At 38.6% G+C, this 14441-nt stretch overlaps 1 protein-coding gene across 1 annotated transcript in view; it reads right to left on the bottom strand.

Annotated features, from left to right (window-relative positions):
• Positions 1-7007: 7007 nt before the first annotated feature.
• The window catches only part of SQLE (squalene epoxidase), a 20368-nt gene continuing 12934 nt past the window's right edge, over positions 7008-14441 (bottom strand). Inside the window, exons 6-11 of the mRNA XM_026079937.1 lie at positions 12308-12479; positions 11797-11892; positions 11046-11188; positions 9816-9912; positions 9278-9365; positions 7008-8466 (exon numbers count right to left, since the gene is read on the bottom strand). Coding sequence (XP_025935722.1) covers positions 8274-8466; positions 9278-9365; positions 9816-9912; positions 11046-11188; positions 11797-11892; positions 12308-12479 — 789 coding nt within the window. The 3' untranslated portion in view covers positions 7008-8273. The remainder of the gene's footprint in view (positions 8467-9277; positions 9366-9815; positions 9913-11045; positions 11189-11796; positions 11893-12307; positions 12480-14441) is intronic.

The raw sequence follows: 14441 nt of genomic DNA, 5'->3' as shown, positions 1-14441 counted from the left end.
ACTGTCCTTATGCACAAAGTAAGCAAAATACCAGTCAAACTGCCTTTCCCCACTGCTTCAGACCTGCACAGGTCACTCTTCTGTGGCCCAAATCCCCAACTCAGGCAAAAAAAACACACTTGGAGGGACCAGCTCCGGCTCTCCAGGACAGCAGCAAGACCAGACACTGTCGCGCTCCTCCAGSCCCATCGTCCTTGTGAGCAGGGACTTTCCCAGCCCTGCCAAGAAGAGGCAAGGGAATTTTGCGGGGCTGAGATGGCTGCTGTGTGCAGCAGGGCCAGTCGTCACGCCGCACTACGAGTGTGAGCTCCTGTGATGCTGCTTGTGCCCTGCTGCCCTAGAAAAAACAGCAGTGCCTTGGCCATAGTTCAGCCTACCACCACTTCCACCCCAGGATAACTGGCTCCCATTATCCGTGGTGTGAGTTAAGAGCAAAGTATTACTAGTATATTTAAAATATAATTCTCAGTTTACATTCTGGCATGAAAGAGAAGACCTGATACCTGAAGCGCTTTTTCTTCCCAGTTTGGCAATGGTAGACAGTGCTTTCTCTCACCATCATTACCCATTTCTTAATTAGTTAGCCAGGCATGGGAAAGCTCATTAGCTGTCTTTAGATAAACTCACATATAAGACTCACACCTGGATCTACCCAAGGGAYGCTAGCATTTATATAGCCTCTATATTAATAGGGCATTTGCAACACCTTCCTGGCGAAAGGAGGAATGTGTAACTTGAATAAACTCCACAGAGACTCCTCCAGCATTAAAAAAACAGTATGTCCCCAGGGCAAGCCTCCCTTCTGTCCAGCCTCCCCCTAGACGTAATGGTTGCAAAAGGTAAGAATTCCCTTCTAGAAAGATTTTGAAACATCAAGCAGCTTACTAGCTGAATCACATACATAGGACTTTTAAAAGCTGATACTATACACTAGGTTAAAACAGATATAAGCTCATTTCTGGGTGCTAGTGTCTTTTAAACCTTTGAATACTGTGTTATCTATTTTGCATTTGGTAAATAAGTACCTTCATATGCTCATCTAAGATAGATAAACAATTAAAATCTAGACAAGCCTTTCTAAAGGTATGCTGATCCCTCAAAACAGGTTATTTGGATATTTTTAAGACGTGCAGCTCTCCAGCATGTTGTTCCAGGGCACTGAAAGAGTTAGCACTGTGACATGGGTTAGTTTGATGACCGGTAATGCAGCAGTCTGAGAGAAGTGCCTTCCAGTTATAGGCCTTAATTTTTCTGATTATAAAGATTACATGTGACAACTGCAGTAGCTGGTGTCTCTTGTGTAGGCACTATATAATAATGCTGGATAGTACCAATGGGATCAGACAAATTAAAACAGGAGACCTCTAGTCTGAGTGCCCCAAGTGGGGCTTGCAAATAATGTATATATGCACTATCTATTTCCAGGTATCATTTGCAAGGTAGCATAGCTCTAGGCAAGATAAGAATGCAGACACTAAATATATTATCAGGAGACTGAGTGGCTCTGTGCGTGCTCTATAGCTAATTAACAAATGTACTGTATACAAAGGAAATGATGGTCAGGCAACATTGGACTTCCACTGCTGTACATGTAGCTATTGAGTTACTGTGTGGCAAAAAATAAGCCACAGCTCTGCTGTTTTAGAGCTTGCCATTTAACAGAAATACAGGAAAATTGAGTTGAAAATGAAAACTCTGGTACTGAATCTGATATCTGCCTGGTGCTACCAGGAGCTTCTAAGGARGTGGAGAGTCAGACCTTGGAGAAAAATGCAGTATAGGTGGCAAWCGTTAGTCAGAAGAGCTTTCTGGCCTGGAGCAGGGTAACAGGGAGCACAAGTGGCCCCAGGTATCCCAAGRGAGCTTGTGGCTTGTGAAGCCTCTCCAGTCTCCTGTCAGTTCTTAATTGAAAGATAAGAAAAAACAGTATCAGGTTCAAGGTTAATAGAATTCCTTCCTACTGCTAGAGATGGTAATAAGGACCCAACCCAGAAGCAGGGAGCAAAAGGCAGCTCCCCCGCAAACCCATGCGGAGCTGAGCTGGGTTTCCTGTGCCTGCCRGTACCTCATCTCCAGCACCTGAGGGGTTTACGTGCCTGCAATGGGACGGGCACTGAAACACGACTGTTGTCATCAACGAATTGCATTTCAATCCACCATTCAAAGATGAGACTGTTTCACATACATTTTAAAAAGCATAACAGAAATTACTCAAGGTCAAAGCATGTCCACCACACTCTCAAAACAGCAACCAATTTCTTGCAACCAGTGACCTCTTCTTCAAGAGTTTTCCTCCAGCTGATACCAAGACAAAGCACATGGCATGGAAAACAGCAGCAGCAGCAAATATATTCAGTCTTACAGAAGTGTTAAAGCTTTGTAACATAAAACCTTAATGGCAGGTTTATATTTATGTTGAAGTATGGACAAGGGATATGTTTATACCACACTTCCACACAAAAAGTATATGGAAGAGTTGCATCTGGGCTCACAACTGGGCCTGGGAAGCCTCACACAGACAGTTGGGCCCAGGATTTCAGTATTCAGTCTGTAACTTCATAAAATGTGTCAGGACCCACTCGCTGATCTGGGAACCACCTGGCCCAGCATGGCTCACATCCAGAAAACTAAACTCTCATACACCCAGAACAGGGTGGCCCGATCCACCCACCTGCTGGGAACGATCCCTGCTCACCCCCACGTCACAGCCAGGAGATGCTTGGTAGAGTGCAACTCGTCCGAGCCAAGACCATGACGGACAGAGCACTACCAGCAGAGGGAGACAGACAGCCATGGGCCAGTGCTCAGGCCCTTTCTGTGGCCCTGTTAGTCTCCCCATATACATGAAGCCATTCACATCAACAGGCAATATTTTGCCAAATAGTCCAAAAGTTTAGACTACAAACTCTTACTCCCCTGGTGCATGGTTCCCTGTCCTGCCCTTAGAGAATCCAGGGCCCTAGCCTAAGAACCACCAAATTCAAACCTGTGCCAACAGCATTGCTGGAACTACACAGACAGTAGTTAGAAAAAGTTAGTATCTATATACATACTTACACACACACACACATATATATATAATTATGTATTCATTTACTATGTAACATGAATATGCAGGACCCTATGTGTATTAGCCTCTGTATTAGGGCTGTCGTGAACCACACCTGGGAAGACATCATTAAATGCCATCACCTGAACAATGTTAATCTGCATCTAGAAGAAATTATGTGTACATTTGGTACACAAAAACCTGAAAAAGTGATGGTTACCCAAGGGTGGTCTACAGGTAAACAAGGTATTGAGCTGAAGAAAACTCAAACCTTCCTGTGGGAAAATAAATTAACCATTTTGATAGCAGAGGTGGAACCATCTCTAATTTGTCTATGAGACTGCAACATACCCCCTAAGCTGGGCGGGTGCTTCTGTGCTTCAGAACTACTCAGTATGTATGTAACTACCGTCTTACCATTACCAGGGATTTTACTTCAGTATTTGGCCTATGATTTTGCTGTGTTTGGCTGGCCAGGTTACCCACTCTTGAAGACTGCCTCTAAAACCTGGATGCAACATGAGGAGCCCCTTCTTCCATGGCTTTTCACCTCTTTATCTTCTGAAAAAAGCAGCAGCAAAGGCACAAAGCTTCACCCTACAGCTTCTCTTGCCTCTGCCAGAAGCATTATCAGCTCCCACTCTGACAGACATCCATTGGTGCAAAGCATCATTTCATGCATATTTGTTTTCTGTGTTTTTTCTCTCTAGCCCTTCACTAACAGTTTCTACCATCCTGCTTACCTTTTTGACTCCTGCTGAGAACTGAGTGGAAGTGTTCAGAGAACTAGTCACAGCGACTCCCATATCTCATTTCTGAACAGTTACAACTAGAATCCATCACAAACTGGGTCAGGATTCTTCTTCCTGTTCATGTTACTTCACTTACATTAACAACAGATTTCACTTACTATTTAGAATACCTAGTAGGCTTTTATTTTCAGTACATTGAATAACTTGATATCAGCAAACTGTCACGCTGCTGTTCACTATGCACAGCACAGGAGCCTGCACAGCTCTTTGGAGCTCCACTGGGAACAATTTAGGAACTGCTGACACTATTTCCCATCTAGTACCGTCATGCTGAGCAAGCCACAATTTCAGGATGCATAAATAATTTACCAACTGCCCATATTTATTCTGGATTGAATGGATTTTGCTTTTGTCCAGAACACAAAAGCTGRTTCCAGACAGCAGTATGTGCAAGTTCTGTAAGCCAACCATAAATTACTGCCTCACTGACATAAAACAATTCTTGTGCATCAACACTATTACAGTAAATACCAACATGTAGGTTTTAGGAAATGTAAGCAGCCTTAGACAAGAGCTTTCACATGGTAAACCAGTATGGGCAAGTCACACAACGTTACCCTCCCGGCTATCAGCAACCGAGTCCTAAGCTACAGCATGCTCCTGGCTGCAAACGTGGAGCGAGAACCAGAACTGAGAGGCAGAAGGCAGCGACTGGGAAGGCAGTGGTGGACAATGCAAGCACGAAGGAGAAAAACAACACAGAACTGGCATTATCAGAAAAGGAGTAATTTGTTTAATTGTCCCCATTTTTTCAGATTTCCACAGATGTTTGGAAACCCTAGCAACAGCATTCATGTTGCATGTACTTTACAGCAGCTTGATTATAACCAAAATGAAGTGTGGTTATTCAAAAACAAATCATCATTCAACTGAAACAGAGATTAGGCAGTACAACCCAGGAATAGCATGAGTTTCTTGTTATTTTTTCCCCCCTGGAATGTATTACAGATATCAATATGATAGTTTTAAGTGTGAAGTCCCCTACTTTTATGAATGATCAGACACCATTAACAAATCATACACATCTACAGAAAATTGTGTGCTCCTCTTTTCTGCAGTTGCAGATTTAAGATTTAGACCTCTATTCATACACTTCTCCAAAGAGGCACTATAATTATGCTTGGGATTTCAAACATCACATTATGCTACCACTGTCTCAGAAGCACAATCAAGTTACAAATTACAAAATCCAGGAGCTGATCCAAGACTAATCAAGTGCCTTCTCATTGTTCCAGGTGATTAAAAGGGAATGAAAGGAGGAAAACTACCACCACCACCACCACCCCTCTGCCTTTTACTTTCTTGCATTGGAACAAGAGGCACCAAACACATACACAGACCAGACGGGCAGCACTCTTCACAACACTGCGTGCCTGCAGTTATGCTTTTAAAGCTGTATTTAAAAACTCTCACTGCCCCATGTATTTTCCAACAAAGGGCTTGTTCAAAACAAAACAAAACAAAACCCCAGAAGACCAAAACACTTAATCTTCATGATAGTTACCTAGCAAATTTCTCAGACAAGCTCCAAAAAATGTAACAAACATCTTGAAGCAACTTCCTACCCGTGAACAGGCCTCTGCGTCACTCATCAGGGGCAACTACAGTACTTTTTTTCCTCCCCACCTCTAGCAATTTTCCATACACTCCTGCACTGCCTAACTATAATCTCACCACTATACAGCTGCTTCTCTTGCTACTTCTTCTCTGTTGGTCAGACACAGCTGCATCCATCCTGGAATACAGGGATAACCGCATACTTAACAAGATACAGGTCCCTCATGTGCCTGCAACACTTTTATCAAAAGCACGTTGTTTAGGATAGAGGACAGYGTTAAATTTTGCAGTGTACAAACTCTTAGAACTAGCCTCTTTAAAATTTGCCTATATATAATTTGATGCAACCTGTGAGTTGTCTATGCATGCGGTCTCCTTGTGTTCTTCTCAGATTCTGAGTCATGACTGATTCCTCTTTTCTGGCATATCACCTCCTTTTGCTGCATATAGGTGTACAAAACAGAAACCAGAACTCTTGCACTCTCTACTGCATACTTTGGCTAGCACTAGCTGTTCTTAGTTTCCATCTTTGGCCATTCTGACTACGGATTCTCCCCCTTGCTGCCAGCTTTATTTTTCTTGCCCTCACTTGGCTCAGAAATGATTTCTTTCATTACTTCCTTGTCCTCCACCTCCCTCTGAGAAAAGCGCCACAGCCAGGCACTATGGAGCACAGCTTGAAGTTCTGCTCTCCAACTTCTCTGCACCGTGACAAAGCTTCGCTGGGTGCTGCTGGCCAGCTGGGGTAAGATCCCAGCCTATTTTTTTCCAAACACTACTGAAGGTCAATGCATCGATTTCAGTTAGCAGACCACACTCTGTGCTACTGCGCGTTCCAAATGATCCCAATTTGTTCAATACTTCATCGAATTAAGTCCTTCCACCTTGTCCAGAAGTCAAGTTACATGTCCATTTCATGAGTCATATTTGTTCTTCCTCACACATACATACAAGATTTCCCATTACAGTTTTCAACAAGTAATATTTACTTTTATAGTCATGACAGGAAATTTAACCAGAAACTAGGTTCAAAAAAAAGAGAAAAGTACCTAAATATATATGTAAATTCTAAGCACAGTGGTTTTCAGAACCTACAAAAACTCCTTGTTCAGAAATACACAACAGAGATCTACAGATATGAGAACCTTTTATTTAAGTAAGTTAGCTGAGGGTATGTATTTGGCTCAGGATTGTTAATCTTTGACTTTTAAAGAGACTGACTGCAAATAATATTAAAAAATAGGAATACGCAAAAGTAATCAATATTTTCAAAATTGTCACAAATTTTGAAAACACTTATATAAATTCTGCAAACTTTGTATACCCTTAAAGGGGTATCATTTAGTTACCATGTATAATGATACTTGAAAATATTAGTATTTTACCCTGAAGTTTTCATGCATTGTGAATGTGTCTATGTTTAATTTCAAGAGGGTATCAAAAGTGATAGTGGTTAGAAAAATATAGGTATTTTTGTTTCCTCTGGAAAAAAACTGGTCATTTGAAATATCCATCAAATAAAATACTAAAAAAGCCTCTCCATAGTTTTTTTTTTTTTTTGAAAATCCAACAGAAAAATTATGTTTATATACAGCTTATGCAACCTGTCATTTTCAAAAGATACAGTCAAAGTTTTGCTAGTACAGAAACACGTAAGCTGCTACTGCTCTCTAAACTTTTGGCTGTGCTGATGCATGATTGTTTAGGCAAGCCAAAACAGAAAAGCCACACAGTGATACCAAAGCAAACATGAGAAAGGTAAGAAAAAAAAAAATCAGAATACACAAGACCAAAGGAAAGCATACTGTTAAAGATAACATAGAGAGGAATATTAACCAACAGTAAAAAATATGAACTCTTTAGTTACATGCAGTAACCTCTACAGGAAAAAATATATTCCAAGTATTAAAAGGACACTTTCACGGTACTTCTCATGAATTTTTAGAAGCAATATTAAAGGTTACTTTACTGTCTCCTGGAAATGGCCTTTACTGAATTTGTTTCAGTGGGTACAATTTGATGCTGTGCTTCAGTTAGTGGCAGTATTTATAAGCTTCAGTTGCGCACACACCAAGCTAAACAAAACAAAAAGCCCTAAGTTTTTACAAAGGAGTGAGATAGATAGGAAGAAAGTTTCAAAAATATGTGCTTTCACTACCCAGGTGCAATGCAGTAGTCAACAGAACTACAGCTTGATTATTACTTGTTTAAAGGAATTCTGGTTTAAAAAATGATTTTAGAAAAGCAACACGACATTTGTAACAGTGATCAAAGTTAAAGATATGGTGACACTTCACAATCTGAAATCCTTTACAGTGTCCTTTTAAGTGTCAGCAGACTAGTATCTTAGCTGCAACTGAAATAGAACAGAGGCAAATATTTCTMATGAACTAACACAAATCAAGAGTTTTCTTACAACATTTCACAGTAATAAAGAAACAGTCTATGGAACTGTTGAACAGAAAAAAAGCATGAAGGATAATAGCAGCATATGGTTTATATTTTTCACTTTTCAGTTTATTAATATTAGTGGTGCACTCTATGCAATGGATAAAGTGAGGAATGAATTTTCTGACAAAACTGGCAATTAYCTATCATATGTCAACACTTAATTATGGTCCTTGTAAACAGCTAACTCATTTTTAAATTTAATTTGCAAAGGAAAGGATATTTACATATAATATATGGATATATAACCACAAAACCAAATTTAAGCCAAAACCAGAAAAGGGAAATTGCATTTTAAGAAGAAATAGAAGAAAACATAATACAATATTAAATAGTACATGTCCAAAGATTTTAAAGGCATCGTGACTTCCATGTCTTCTTCCTTCAGTCATTTTCCCCATTTCCATTTAATAGACCAAGTATTTCATTTCAGAGTAAATAAGTGGAAATATTATAGAGCAACTCCGGTAAAGGACAGCTCCACTACTGAGGAATGCTCGAGGTTTGGTGATCCAGGACTCTGACTTAAAGCAAAAATAAACAGCATATAATGCCACAGCAAAGAAGTGACCAATCAGTACCATTGGTTTAGGAGATAACCTGTATTAAAAAAAAACAAAAACACAAAAACAAAAAACAAAATAAAATATGCAAATAAACAGAAATGGAAAGCACTAAGAAATTTTCAATTTACGATTAGAGATTTTCATTCGAGACCATGTTTGTCTTTCTCATTTAGGCAGCTCTGGTCCTGATGTCTCACCTGAAAAAAACTGGTATATCCTGGGGCTGCTACACACTCTCTACTCCCTTCTACAGTATAATCCACGCACACCACTATGCCTTTTTTCCCTCCATTTCTCTCTCATTTCTCATAGTCTGTGTCTACCTTTATCATTTCCCAGGGGATTATTCTCAACAGGCTCTACCAGTTTTAGCTTTTATTCCAGAACAGGAGAAACAAATGCTCACCTTTCACACGTTCAAAGTGGTATGATTTATGTGCATTCACCCATTTCTTGGGGCATCTGAAACAACTTGATTGTTTCTCATTTCCCTGTTCCTTTTGCTCATATATGGGAGACATCTGTCACTACCCTCAACTTATCAAGTATGAAACGCCTCTATTACCCTTAACTCTTCAGCTAGCCTGGACCACTCCGCACCATTCAAACTCCCATGCCACCTATATTAACTCCTTTCCATATTTCAGTTGCATTAAAAAAAAGTCAGCATTTGAACACAATGGCTTCTAACAAAGCTTCCATCTAAGCCTAATCCTAAAGGCATCGGTTCACGGGGACCATTCTCCATGTGCAGATTTGACTGACTGGGAGCAAGGTAGGTCCCAACAGAGGCTCATAATACTTGGTCAGGTTCATATTAACTATTATCAGTGCACTGAACTTACACAGACAGCAGTCCAACAGGACCTGAGACACACTCGCCACCAAGTCTGAAGTAATGGAAACAGGCTTTCTTTAGCTGATGCAAGGAATCTGCAAAATGATTTAAAAATGATTCAGCAAATATATACAGCAGATATTGAAAACTTTTTTGGCATACACAACAGTGATGTAAAATCCATGACTTTGCAGCTGTGTCTCTAAATTCAGTGAGATTTGGAGCTGGCTTTATTTAAGTAAAGGATAATCTTACAAAATATCTACATATTTCTGAGTACTAACTGATACAAAATTTCTTTTTTTCTTTTTTTTTTTAATACTAATTCCAGCCTTTCCTTCACATCACTAAAACTCAGTTTACGTAAGACTAGAGCAAAACAACTGGGAACGCAGGTTAAACTAACTCCTTAAAATCCTTTGAAGTACATATAAATACAAACACGTGGACATATACTTATATACATATACATCCCACATCCCCCCCACCCCATATTTATTTACCAAGTGGTAACTAATTAGAAGTTATCTTTAAAATGTATTTACCATCTGTGGCAGCAAAAAGTTCATATAGGGCCTGGGCAAGAACATTCACTACAAAAGAATGAGACTTTTTTCTTGACCAGTAAAATGTTTTTTTTGCCTGCAAAAGTAAGAAAAACATTATTTCTATCAGGAAACTCCAGAAGAGCATTCAAAAGCTTTCTAAATGGGTGAAAGTCATACCCATGTCAAAGTGTAGAGTGGATTTAGTGATATACTAAATTGAAACTACACGATGTCATTGAGGAACTTTGGAAATTTATCTGAATCAGTGATCTAGGCTGCTCTTATATGAAACAGAGAAAAGCAGACAGATCCAGGGTGTGCTTCATCTCGTAACGCAGGTGACTAGATTAGATCAAATACGTGACAGATGTAACTCGTGTTTCTCTCTGTTGACTGAAAGTAAGTAGGAAATAACTGTAAATCTGAGGTGATGAGCTGAGATGTAGATACCTGTACTTGGTCAGATAAATCCTGTAATGGCTATAAAGATCAGTGACATTCAGACTCCCTTTAAATGCTTCTCACTTCTCAAAAACACACACTTGCTGAATAATTTATCTGTAGTCTATAATTATTTTAGCTGTCCTTTAGCCAAATCAACATGCCAACTTTATTAAAAAGTAGTTTAAAAAAAAAAGTCTCACCATCTACTGATCAGAATTTTGGGTGTAAATCTCACTAAAAAGCCTCCCAGCATCAACACTGACAATGCTGATTCCTCGGCAAGAAGGATGCCTTCTACCTTACCGCTGTGAGATTAATACAGGCTAATGAGGCCTGTATGAGTCAAGAGGCTATCGAAACATGTCTTGAAAAACTAGGTACGCATGCTCATTCTTCTCTAGGTACCGCTCACACAAGTGTAACGGTCCAACCTCATCCCTCTTAAGCTAGTTCTGCATCAGAAATGCACTATCAAGATGGGAAATACCAAATACTACCCTAGCAAAGCAGACTGACGGTAGACATAGCACACCAGTCTCCTTAAGCAAAACAAGACATACCAGTAAACAAAGTTTTGCATCTGCCTTTTGCCATGCAGCCACAGAAGTAATGAATCACATCTCTGCCTACTAGTGAAAGCCTAATGTATGATTTAWCTATCCAAAGTTTTGTAAACAGCTGTGCCTCACTAATAACTTACATGTCCTTGAGTTACATGAAATTTAGTGTCTTATCTATACTGCAGCTAAAGTTGCCTAAACTAAGTCCAAAATAAAGCTTCACCTGAAGAATGTCAGAGTCTTCATAAAGGTCGGGAATATTCTGCAGCAAACTTCTCCATATTTTAACATCGTTTAAAACAACACTCATTCCTCCACCAGTTAGAGGGTGCCTTATATTATACGCATCTCCTAAAAGAAGAACTCCTAAGAAGAAAAGAAAAATTAATAGAATACTGTACAAACCACTATACAAATGTCAAACTCAAATCCTGTATTTTGATATAAAACTTACAAAGAATTCACTCCCACCAGGAAACAAGACAGATAACAACTAGAAATTTAAAATCAGATGTCTTTGAATTATCTTGTTTAAAAAGCTCTAAAAAAATAAACGTTCAAAATACTTCTTTCCTGTATGTGTGTATGTGTGGAATACACACAAATACAGAGCTCAAGAGCTTTTCTAATATCAAGTTTTCCTTTAAACAAACAAACAAACAAACAAACAAACCTTGTATAAGCATGAATGATTTCAGTCATGAACTGATTGGTTCTACATCTTAAAAATAAAAAAAAAAMAAACCTGAACTTTAAAATGAAGCAGAAATTAATTTGAAGTCTAGTGTCAGTATAAATGTTCTAGTTAAATTGTGCCAAATACACATTTTCAAAATACTGTTTTTCTTACCAGAATCATAAGACAATTGTACTGAACAACATACATATTGACAACATACACATATAACAACACAGTCCTAAGTCTCACAAGTAATTTAGAATGCCTTTCCCCCCCTTTATTTCCTAATACATACCTTTTTTGTTAACAGCTGAAGGAGGCAAGAAGCTTGCTGGCATAGTCCTCAAGCGATCATTCTGAACTGCTATTAAGAATKGTTCCTTTAGGTGATCTGTAATAATCAAATTATTTAGTTATATTACTTAGGTGGAGTCTGAAATAATTTGCACACAACCCATTTTAAGCTCTTCTCAGAAGAGCTTAGTGTAATCCTTCTGAATTGCTAACACTACAGATGCCAAATCAACAAACTCTTGTTTGATGTGGAATCTTAGTGACTGTTTTACTGCAACAGCAACCATGTGCATAGAAAAAACATACAATCTCTATGTCTTCCCATCCTCGCTCCAAATCTTGCAAGGATTTGGGTGCCAAAGACTAACTAACACAATCCAAAGATTATTCTATGTATATACAGATCTGATTTAAAATTCATATGTCAATATTTCAGCAGTGAAATCGGGAAAAAACCCTTTAGGGCACATTCTAATTGTGAAGACTTTGGAGAGAAACCTTTCTAGACTTACCAGGTAGTTGCGGATGAATGTTCTCAATCATGTATTCTTTTAAATTTTTTGGCATTTCTCCTCGAATATCAACAAGGACCCGAGTCTCCGTTGAAGAAATCTGATAGATTAGCACTGGACTAGTTTTAGCTAAAACAAGTTCAGCATAATTAGCTTTAAACTGTGGTGTATCCTTAAAAATAAAGAGAGGGGGGAGAAGGATCGAGACTGATTAATGAAAGGATATTAAACTTGARAAATACAATATAATTTCTGATATACGTGGAAATAAGATCCCATAAAATACCATATTAAGTTTGCCTGTGTTATTTGTTGTCTTTAAATGAATAATAGAAATGTTTTCAAGAACGAAGTTAGCTTACCTCCACTGTAATTACAATTCTTTTGGCAATACATTTTAATATCTACTAAAATATATGTTAAGCTATACATTTCATTTAGTCAGCTCAGTAATATGTAGAAAACATGCCACTGTCAGTATGTAATGTGATAGTTTTTTTGGATCATTTTGTATTATTTTAATAAACAAAGTGGTAGGAAGGAAAAATACAATACTCTGTATATCACTATATAGAGATATCAATTGAGGAAGACTTGTAGGCTCCTAACCATGACAGTAACCACAGTAGCTACTCATATGCTTAAAACAAGTTTCCAAAAGGAGGGAAACAGGAGGTGTTGGGCAGTGATAATTATAAGATGGAAGGACCCCAAAAGTACTGCGATTTCTCCAAATCTGTGTTTCCAGTCCACTGGAAGTTCTGTAGTGTTCATTCCTGCTCCCTTAATTATTTTAACTATTAATCCAATGATTAATATAGCAGCCGTGGAGGGCAAGACACACTCAGTATTCCCAYCCGAGTTCTCCCATCATCTAGCTACAGAGCTAGATTCACACTTTCTCACACAAAACGTATAGGTCCTTAAGATACGTATTCCCCTAGTTAGGCAGTGGCCCATCTTCAGGCAGAAGCACAGTTAGGGTATTCTTCTGGAGTATAAGCCATAGGTGGTTTGACCCACAGCTCTTAAGAGGAGCTGAAACTCAGGATTTCTGCTCCCTGAACAAGTGCCCAAATAATAAAAATACTAGGAAAAAATGAGTGTCACCAGCTTAATGATTGACCTCTTAACAGGAACCAGTCAAAGCAGCTATACCCAGACAAACAATTTTACAAATTAAATTCCAACTTGACAAAGGTGCCTACTTCCAACCCAGGGATTAGTACTTGTTTTATATGAGATGCTGAAACGTTTCTTTTTTTAGTATTTCCCATACACAGGTCTATGTAGTCCAGAGATCAGTTTAACCAGCTATGTTGAATCCTGCCCTAGTTGTTTAACCCYCCCTTGTTCAACTACAGGGAAGTTATTTGCATAGATTAACAATGAACTCTACTGTTAAAGCCAGAAATCTCATTTTTAAGTGCAATATCCACATTTTTTTTTCTTTTTCTATCTGGATTACTTAGACTACAATTAAGTAATTACAATTATTTAAAAACATATTTTAAGAGCTGAAAAACTGAGCTGTAATTGTACCACATATACTACACGTGACACGGCAACTTCAGTTAYCCTATAGTTGAGACAGCACATGTATCAATAATTTAAGAGTTAAAAACAGACAAAAATTTCCAAGCATTCCTCAAGTGACAGAAAAACTGATAGAATGGCTGGAAAAATATTAAAAACATGGTTCTAATTGATTCTGTCGGAAAATCACTTAATATCAAAATTCAAGACAGTCCTCAGCTGTTGCTTAAAAAAAGTATTCAAATCTTTTATACAGAAATATTCTCTATGTAGAACTTCAGTGCCTCTGCTAGCAATTATATTTGATTGAATTCTTGAGTAAATCTCTTATTTTCACAGATTCTGACCCAAACACTTTTCTTTCACTTTACATTGCTGTCATTTCCTTACCAAAAACCTTCCAAAAAATACCAAATAGCAACAAATGCCAGCTCCGTATTATAAAAGCCCCTTCTGTATGAATTTCTCCTCAATCCTGCCAGTGAGGGGGATGGATGAGAGGAGGAGGAGACGGACTTTCCAAGTTAACAACAGTTTTGCCGCTGGTGTTGGCAACAGGGTTTTGGTTTCTACGACCATGGGACCCTGTCTGAAGATC

This window comes from Apteryx rowi, unplaced genomic scaffold (assembly GCF_003343035.1).
Source record: "Apteryx rowi isolate R43461 unplaced genomic scaffold, aptRow1 scaffold_505, whole genome shotgun sequence".
Lineage (NCBI taxonomy): Eukaryota > Metazoa > Chordata > Aves > Apterygiformes > Apterygidae > Apteryx > Apteryx rowi.
The sequence above is the reverse complement of the archived record's forward strand: the minus strand, read 5'-3'. Positions and strand labels throughout refer to the sequence as shown.